The 10,337-nt window shown below is 42.1% G+C and overlaps 1 protein-coding gene across 1 annotated transcript; it reads right to left on the bottom strand.

The window, feature by feature from the left end:
- Positions 1-7,007: 7,007 nt before the first annotated feature.
- On the bottom strand, positions 7,008-9,742 carry LOC110873212 (probable methyltransferase PMT15). The gene is made up of 5 exons (XM_022122148.2): positions 8,998-9,742; positions 8,383-8,593; positions 8,009-8,306; positions 7,423-7,893; positions 7,008-7,330 (listed from the first exon to the last, which is right to left on the bottom strand). Exons 1-5 carry the CDS (start codon positions 9,643-9,645, stop codon positions 7,099-7,101), a joined length of 1,860 nt encoding a protein of 619 aa, XP_021977840.1. The 5' UTR covers positions 9,646-9,742; the 3' UTR covers positions 7,008-7,098.
- Between the last annotated feature and the right edge of the window lie 595 nt (positions 9,743-10,337).

Raw genomic sequence — 10,337 nt, 5'->3', positions numbered from 1 at the left:
AATCGTATAGGGCGAATCGCCGACACATTTACTTAATACAAGAAGTGTTTGGCTACCTTTATTTCATGCAAATTTTTTGTCACAACTGCATTTATTACTTCGGGCGTACACGAAAACATCAATGGCTCGACCATAGGAAACGTTGTAGACCTCCAAGGCTCGTCACAACCAAGTGAACAGTCGGGTCAGAAACACAACCAAAGCCTACAAAACGCCAAAAAACATAACTTCGTGCCCACATAAACACGAAAATATCGATAGCAAGGCAACTAAACATTGTAATGCTCCCAAGGCTGTGATCCCAGCTGAGCTCACACAATAACCTGCAACTCGATCACTTCGTACATCACATGCAAGCGCGCATACTTAAACGACAGAATAAAAAACGTTGTAGTAACACAACATCACCTGTCAGCGCCATCATTCATTCGTGACACCTAATCAAAGTAATTAAACATGCACATATTATGACGATTTCAAAATTTGCATACCCATAATCAAAGTAACACCATATCTGTCAAACACATAACACCACAGGTAAGAAATTTCAAATTGTCTCAAAAACAATCATTACAAACCCATTCAGGGCCATACATGGCGCGCAGGCCGGAAGCAACCTATCAAGTATGGCTAGGACCAGCACCACCCGCACTACCAGCGCCATCATCTCCCAATGCCTTCTTCAACAAAGCAACTCCATCAGCTTTGAGGGCCAACTTACCAGCAGCTCGAACGACAGCAAAATCAAGCATCGAAAATTCTCGACGCTTAGCAGCATAAGCACCCTCGCAATCCTCTTTAAATAACTCAAAATGGTAATCCTTCTCATTGTTTGCAGCAGCACACCTGCCTTCAGCATACCCATTCTTGCGGCCACTATTATAGCCTGCCCCACCCAACTCAAACATATAGCGGGCAAGCTCAGGAGAATTCAAGATACGATCAGCAAGCTGCATGAAAAACAAGGTCGAATAAGATAGCAGAAATAACTACACAAAAGTATAAATAAAGGAAGACAGAAATAGAACAGGCAAAGAACATTACCAATGGAACACCGCGGGATAGCAGCCACCTACTATCAGCTGAAGCTTCCTCAGCAAGGAGCTCAGACGCACGGCACTCAGCCGTCTTCTCATCAAGGAGACGCTGAGCAGCCTCACATTCCGAAGCCTTCTCTTGCACAAGAAGCTCCAGCTTATCTATCCGCGCAATATACTCCTTCTCCTTCTTCTCCGCAGCAAGACGCGCTTGATGAGCCTCTTCCGCAAGAGCCGTCTTCTCACCGGACAGCCGCACAATAGCATCACGCTGCGACTGCATCTCCGCGTTCGTACGAGCACATGCCGACTCCCAATCCTTTTGTTTTTGCTCGTTTAACTGTTTCTGCTCTTCAAGCTTCCGCTCAGCATCAGCAACCCGCCATTGCAAACCTTTTTGCTCTGTGTTAAATTTCTCTCTCTCTTCAGAAAACGCCTTCTTAGCCTCTTCAAACTCCAGAGTTTCTTCTCCCATAGATCGCCATTCGCGAAGAATCTCCTGAGAAGTGGCAAAAAAGTTAACCCCAGCCCTAACATGATCGTCTAAAAGAGCAAAGCGGCTGCGGTTTTTCTGAAACATTCTCTCTGCAGGCGGAAGAGACAAAGAGAAAAACTCATGACAGTTCTGCAAGTCAGTCATCCGAGAGCCCTGAGTAAGGCCCCAACGGGGGACGTGCGGCATATCATCACAAGCTGGGTTACCCCAGGAATCATCAGGATTTTGTTCAAAGTGCGGACTTCGCACAAAGCCAGAAGTGGCTCCACCTTCAACGGGAGGGCGTTTTGTGTAAATGGTTTGTTGCGGAGTAGTCTCACTAGACTCCATCTCCACTTCAACACCTTTACCCTTATCAACTCCACCAACATCACCACCAGCAGCGTCACCTCCCTCAAATATACCTTCAAACCCTTCCCCGCCCTTCACAGTTACATCAACATCATCGCGAGGAGGGGTCAAGCCAACAGTCCTCGAAGGAGGAGAGGTAGGTGGAGTAATCTGAGAAATATCCACTGGCCGCGGCTTCTTGCTAGTCTTAGATTCTGCCATAAAACTACAATTAGCAAAAAAGACCAAAGGAAAGATGACAGAAACATACACGGAAACTAAGTTACCAGGGCGGGAAGCAGAGGCCTCAAATATCTTCTCCAACAAATTCCCTCGACCCCCACTAAATACACCCAAATCAACCTCAGATTCAGAAGGGGCTGGGGGGGCATCCTTTTGAAGCTTGGCCCTCTTGGCCGCAAGAAGGGCAGCAGCTTGTTCATCAAGATGACGCTTATGATCATCAAGAGCCTTCTTATTCATATGCTCCGTTAAAGTGGCTTTATCATCAGGATCTGACCCTTGACGCACCTCCCCAGGGCCTAGGCCAGACAACGTATCAGACACTACCACATAATCTAGATAAGGCAGAGTAGAAGGTTGCTTACGAGAAGATCCAGCAGCTCCGCCCTCCTTCCTCTCTTCCCTTCTTACAGATTTCTCCGTCCTTGCCCTTTTCCTCGTCTCCAACTGGGCAGACGGATCAACAGATGCCTCCACATCGTCATCACCCTCAGCAAACCCATGTACCGCCTCAGCAACACCACCAGGCACGGTACCTGCACGCGCGGAATGAGATATTAGATCTTCAACATCCTGGTCAGAACTTCCACTAGAAAGGATAACGATTTCCTCTCGACCAGAGTCGACCAAGTCGTCCTCATCATCCTCACCAAGAACTTCATTGGCGTATCCACTCAAACTAGCATCGGTAGGATGCAGAAAACGGTCATGTATTTGCTCCAACCACGTTGGATTCCCATCAGCCTGGATAGCTTCAACCATGGCACCCGCTGATTTCGGGTCCAAGGCATTCAGCAAACTATAACCAACTGCAAAGTGGAAACAAAAATAAGGACACATAATAAGCATAAAGGGAAATAATCAAGCGATGAGACATGAAAGAACAATACATTTGCCCTTATGGCTATACGCAGGCTGACCCAGCGGATGTTTAGGAACCCACAACAAACTCATCCCTGCACCAACCAAAGCCATCTCATCCAGTTGAGAAATAGCCGTCGGCTTCGCAGTTATCTTCTTAAACCAGTCTTGATCACCATAGTTGGGAGGAACATCCACCCTGGGGACCCCTTGTTCCACCTGCCTATACGACATATCCGTCGGAATCACACCACGACGAATGTAAAAAAACTTTTGTTTCCAATCATGAATGCCCTTTATCGGCACCGAACACACCTGAGCAACTCCCATCCTAGCTTGGAAAGAGTAGAACCCACTGGAATACGAAACACTATAAAAAGTGTTGAACATTGGAAACGTCGGTTCAACTCGATAAGACCGGCAAACAAACTCGAAGTGAGTAATCCGGGGGAGCCCAATAGCATTTATTTGAGAAATATGAAGACCATAACCTCTCAGAACGTCAGCAACAAACTTAGTAATGGGCAACCTAAAATTGCCTTCCCGGAAAAAAGCAGCGTATAAAGTGATAAAACCAGGGGGGGGCATCCAGTGCAGTAGATCCAAACGGAGGATATCGAGCCCCCCACTCAGGTCGAAAGTTATGTCCTCTAACGAGGTTCTGGAATTCATCCTCTTTCCAGTTAATCTGGGCCTGGTCAGGACCAGGAGGCGCTCTACTCTTATGTTTCCTCTTCTTTTGAGTAGGATTCTTATCAGCCATGATAAAAATCAAGAAGAAAACGACCTGAAAAAAGGTGAAAGATAGAACAAAGGAGAAGAAGGTAGAGAGAAATTGCACTTAGAATTTGAAAGTGAAAGAAGAAAGAGATAACCGCCCCATATTTATACCCATCGCATTTAATGCGATGGGTAGTGAACCGTCAGGGAACAGAAAAAGCGCCCAATAGATGACTGACACGTCACAGGAGAGAGAAGACGTCGGCTCATTTTTCGGGAAGCATGGGCGACATGGTCTGCTGATATGACAGAAAGTCACTGCAAAAGCAACTGTTCACCTCCGAAAAGACAGGGACGTCAGACGGTCACACCAAACGCTTCCCCATAGCCACCAAACTTCCAACCGAAGAAAGCACAAGAGGGCCAAAACCCATGCGGCATGCGTCCATTTGGCTCACTTTTTTCAAAGGGCCAAAACCCATGCGGCATGCGTCCATTTGGCTCACTTTTTTCAAGGGCCAAGATCCATGCGGCATGCGTCCATTTGGCTCACTTTTTTCAAAGGGCCAAAACCCATGCGGCATGCGTCCATTTAGCTCACTTTTTTCAAAGGGCCAAAACACATGCGGCATGCGTCCATTTGGCTCACTTTTTTCAAAGGGCCAAAACCCATGCGGCATGCGTCCATTTGGCTCACTTTTTTCAAAGGGCCAAAACCCATGCGGCATGCGTCCATTTGGCTCACTTTTTTCAAAGGGCCAAAACCCATGCGGCATGCGTCCATTTGGCTCACTTTTTTCAAAGGGCCAAAACCCATGCGGCATGCGTCCATTTGGCTCACTTTTTTCAAAGGGCCAAAACCCATGCGGCATGCGTCCATTTGGCTCACTTTTTTCAAAGGGCCAAAACCCATGCGGCATGCGTCCATTTGGCTCACTTTTTTCAAAGGGCCAAAACCCATGCGGCATGCGTCCATTTGGCTCACTTTTTTCAAAGGCCAAGACCCATGCGGCATGCGCCCACTCGGCTCAATTTATAATTCACCAACTCCAACGCGATGCACAGAAACCACAACTCTCATAAGTCCAGAATCCCTCCTAGACGATCAACTCAACTAGAAGGCACACTGGACTGGGGGGACTTGAAGAGGTATGGTCCCAATTCCCTGCCTACATGGCAGGGACCACACCACTTTTTGTGCACACAAGGCATCCATGTCACCAAGACCTTCTAGAAGCTTCCAGAAGATGTCTAGGCGGTCCATAGCTGGCATCAAAGATGCTTCGTCCAACATAAAGGACAACACGTGTCACCATTGAGAGAAGGCCACATAGGCCTGCGACAATCCAGGGAGCAAGTCTGACGCAACCAGTACGAGGTATCCAGCGTAAGCGAATAGAAGGACGCCACGTGTACCACTACACCCTTCGCGACAGAGCAAACCAAGAGGATATTCCCCTTGGTCGGACAGCTGGCGCACGCCCACAGCTGGCACAGCTGCTTCCTCCTTCTTCACCATCCGGCTATAAATAGGACCCTTCATCATTCAGGTGAAGGATCTTAGCTCTTTACTCACTCTATACACACACTGTTTTATTCATCTCAGAGCAGTACTTATTCTCACGCCGGAGCCTGGTTAAGAGGGAAAACCCCCTTTTCCCCTCTTAACGAGACTAACGGTGTTTACTGTTTTGCAGATCTTAGGCCTTTGGCACGAGCAAGAGAAGAGGTTGAACCCCATACGTGAAACGACCCTCTTGGTTATCCTTGTGTTAACCATTGTTTCAACAGAATAGAATGGTCCAATAGTTATCTTTTTATCTATAATCCCTATGTACAATTTTGTTTTTTCTTTTCTTTATTTCTTTTCTGCTTTTAATAAATTTCGCCTTAAAAAAACTTAGACTACTGAGTTGTGACCATTTTTATCAAGTCCCATAAAACCAAAGCTAAGAACAACTTGCTTACAATTTTCAAATATCCACATAATCCTAAACTGTGATTTCCGTTTTTAATTAAGGTCCCACCTCGTTTACAGTTTCGGCTATTACCCAAATGTCTTTCTTTCCCACTAAACATAATTTTTACTCCACGTTAAAACCCACTTGGGAACTCACAACTCATACATTTATACCATAAAACATCTATACATCTATACATATAAACAAACTAAATAGTAAATACCCTATACCCCTTTGTTTTTTATCCTCAGTTTTACGTATTTATTAAAAATACTACTACAACATATTTTAATTTTTTAGTACAAACAAAATTGCATCCGTAGATTATTATTGGACCGAATTATAAACCACTAAATTGAAAATTGATAAGATAAATATGTTACTAGATATTGGGCCGAATTATAAACCACTAAATCGAAAATTGATAAATATGTTACTGTTATGAATTATTATGTATTAATTGTGTGGCTATCCACTTTTCTTATGACTCTCCATATATTTAACCCCCATAATCGGGTGGATTTATCAAGACTCCTAGCGGAAATAAAATCCACAAGCTTCCTTTGGGTGAGAAACAGAGCTAAAATGCAATCTTTAGAATGGTCGGATTGGTGCAGTTTTAATGTCTTGTAAATTTCTTCTCATGTATTGTTTTGTCTAGCTTCTTGCTAGCTTTTTTCGTTTAATGAAATCAGCCGTTCAAAAAAAATATATATATTTAACCCCCATTCTTGTAAACCTATAAATAGAGGCATATATAATCTATTTTACACATCAATAAGATATATCTATCTCCTCAATTTTTCTTTCTTATCTCTATAATGTTAATAGGCTAGTTGTTAGACCACCCGTAGTGGGGCGTGTTTTTAAAAAAAAATTCAAAAAAACGCCCCAAAACGCCGTCCCCCCATTATACCGGGCGTTTTTGGGCGTTATATTTGACAATTTTGCATGTTGGCGTTTTCATTAAAACGGTGAATTTGGTTTTCATCGTCTGACATCCATTTGATTTTTTTTCCCACCCAAACTTTTCACTTTGGTCCTCCAATCACTTTTGCCCACCCACACTTTTCAACCTGACATCCATTTGACTCTTTTTTTTTTTTTTGCATTAAAAATAATATGCGCATTATAATTCTTCACCACTATACCACTTTATGCTATAATGCCCTATGCTGACTAGGATGACACGTGTCGGATAATGCACAATGATAGGGGTATTATAATTCTTCACCACTACACATGGTCTTACGAAAGAGTTACTAGAATATAAGAAATTAATGTCAGTGATTCATGATATTCAGATACCAAAAAACCAAACGGCACGTTATTGCGTATATATAATAATTTAAATTTAAATTTAAATTTAAATGGGCTAAATTTTAGAAATTAAATTACAACTTTTTATCTAAAATATTAAAAAAAAGAGAAAGGAGGTATATTTTGACTTTTATGACCCTTGGTCAGAATCAGCAGGAGCAGTCCAATACAATTTCACAGCAAAAAGAAGTTTCTCTCTCACTAGTGGCCCATCTTCATGGTCAACTATTTGACTTTCCCAATTTAGGCTATCTGCAATTCTCTTTACTTTGACCAATAAATCCACGTCATCTCTTATAATCACATTTCCTTCTGGTCTCAATATTCTGTCCATTTCCAACATTATATCTTCCATCTCACATCTACAACAAAAATGTTACAAAAATAAATATTGCAACTAATCTATAAAAAAAAAAAAATCTATAAAAACAAACAAAAATAAAAAATTACCAACCTGTCTTGGTATAACGTAAAAACCGAATCGGCATGGATGAGATCATACGTTCGAGGGTACGTCGACATTGCCTCACACCAGCTTTGATAAGTTCCGATTAGTCCACGCTCATAAATGGCACCCAACGTGTCAGCCTTGGCTTCAACCGGGACTATGTTCATGACCCATAAAGGATCTTTGACGAGTGAGGCCGCAAAGCCCCCCAAAAATGCGTTCATGTCAAGAAGGTTCCGGTATCTTCCGGGCTGCCCTAGTTGATTATTTACAGTTTTATAGTATGAAATTCTATTCTTCCATAAAATAACGTCTTGTTGGAAAATATCGGGTGTTACACCTTCAATGCTTCCACTTGTGACCCTAGGAGGTACCATGTCTAATCTCTTTGGCCACTTTGCAATTGCACCACCCGCAACTTCTTCGTTGCTTGATACTTCTGGCAATCGAGTTAAACATGTCTCGATGTCTGTGTACCTATAAGTATTTGATCATGTTATTTATAAATCAATAGTTTTATAAAATAACGTTACTTTCCAGTTACTTTTTTTTTAGTAAAAAATCAACTGGAAAGTAAAAGATAAAAACTTACCAAGCGGAATCAGGATTTTGGACGGGGCAAAAAGGGGGAGTTGGGGTGAGTTTGGGATTTGTTTTACAGTTAAAATGGTTGATTGGTTTTTGCCATATAGCAAGATCACCCCTTTGTGCTATTTTTTTCCAACAAAGACTCTTTGCAACTTTCTCGATTCGGGTTTGTTCCTCTTTCAAATCCTCCTTTGTTCTCTGCCATCCTTTCCAGTGTTTTTGCCAGTTAATCGGAGGCCCAGAAAGGATCCAGTATCCACCGGGTCGAAGAACCCGATCCACTTCAATCAAGTATACTCCATCTAAAATTGAATCAATAATCCAACATTCATTCAATAATTCCCAATTTGAAAAAATTAAATGAGGGAAGAAAATTACCATATTGACCCCATGGGATAAGACATCGAGAGCAATGAGCCATGTCGAAAGCCCTAGAAGGGTACGGAAGCCGCTTGGAGGCAATGACACCAATCAAAGCGGGAACCCCACGCTCTAACGCGAATTGTACTTGAGCTTCGTGTGTATCCCTTGGAGCAAACGACATTGCTATGATGTCCCTTGACATAAGATAAGCTCCCCAACTAGCTACCTAACATCATATTCAATTACCAATTTATTTAAAACTTTGTTCATTGTATTGATCAAATAAATAAAAATAAGCACACTTTTAAATAATTAATAGAATTGTGATGTAACTGTTTTGAATCAATATGACTAACAATTTTTGTACCTAAAATGATCCTACTTGAGTACTTGCAAACTGTCAAAAGGTTCAATAGTATGGTACATTAACATTATATGTACCTAAAATTATCCGACCTCATAGTTTTAAAAAATTATATATAATAAAAAATAGGACAAAGACAGTTTACCTAAATAACGCCAAATATTCTCTGTTTAAAGTTTTAAAACTACGAAATTTAATAAAATATAAAATAAAATAAGAGTAAAAAACGGTCGAATAGGTTGATAAAAATAATAAAATAATCTTACCCCACAACCCGTATCAACGGCGGTTCGGATCGACCCGTCATTAAGATTGATTAACCTTCCGATACCATCAATATAAGCACCGGCACCGTTAGGAAACATGGTCCCACCGCCGGGGAATCTGAACCGGTCACCTTCGAATCTGATCCAATTCTGAACCGCTTTCTCGACCGTTAGATCTTTGTGTGGTACATTGGCGTACCACACCAGATCCCTGCTGGTGGGCCACCTGAAGGGGTTCTTGTAACCGTACGGCGCCGGAATACGGCATTTAAGAAGGTGGTGTTTCTCCGGGCAGTGTCTTTCTCGGTATATAAGGCGGGCACGTGGGAACTTTAAGGATGTTTTTGGGTCTTGGCATGGTGTGTGTTCGGAGTATTTGAGGGAACATGGTGGGTAGGTTTTGAGGGTGATGTTGTTGTTGGTGGCGGCGGCGGAGTGGTGGGTGGTGAAGTCGAGGGGTTTGTGTGAGTCGGGTACGGTGGAAGGGCAGTTGATGGTGGTGGAAGTGACGGTGGGAGAGGTGGTGGCGCGTGGTTGCCATGAACCGAGTAAGTAGGAGAAAGAACAAAGAAAGAAAAGAAAACAAGTTAGTAAAAGGTTGTTTTTACGGCGGAGATGGGTGTAGTACGATGTAGTTTGTCCCGCCATTGATAAAGTGTTCAATAAGGTTGGTTGGCACGTACATTGTTTGAAATTATATATAAGGAGAGGAAGTGAGTTAACTCGTGAATGGTGAGTTGACACAGTGGCATGTAATTTGATCTCTGAACGACATTTTCCTTTATTTTTCGATTAAAAAAGTAAGTTTAATTAAACCTGACTGGGGAAGGCCAGGATGAGGAGTGAGGTGAGTGTTCCCAGTTAAATCTGTGTGTTGTAGTTTATTAATTAGTTCTCACAGTTATTTAATTAGTTTGGTGAAATAGTTCGTTTTTTTATTTGTTAGGTAGTTTTATATATATATATATCTTTTTTTTTTTATTTCAGATCCAAAATCTAATAGTACTTACGGCTTAGAGCATGTTCATCACCGGACTAAGCCGGATGAACCCACCTTCCCTCACATCTTGTCTAAACTTCCGGATTTTCCTCACTCACTGTCTTTCACCTAAAAGCCAGCTCGGATCCAGATGAGAGAAAACCCATACTATGTATATGCTCTTATTTTCCTATAGATGGTATGGATGCCTTCTACCCTCTATGATGTATTTACTAATAAATGTATGTAATTATTAAGCGTGTTTATATGATATATTTATTAATTTCTATCAATGAGATGTTTAAGGATGGGTCTAAACATGTAACTAATGTACTAGTATTACATGTGAGTGTAACGTGGA

Source organism: Helianthus annuus, chromosome 14 (genome assembly GCF_002127325.2).
Source record: "Helianthus annuus cultivar XRQ/B chromosome 14, HanXRQr2.0-SUNRISE, whole genome shotgun sequence".
Lineage (NCBI taxonomy): Eukaryota > Viridiplantae > Streptophyta > Magnoliopsida > Asterales > Asteraceae > Helianthus > Helianthus annuus.
Note: the sequence above shows the minus strand (reverse complement) of the source record. Positions and strands in the feature narration are given on the sequence as shown.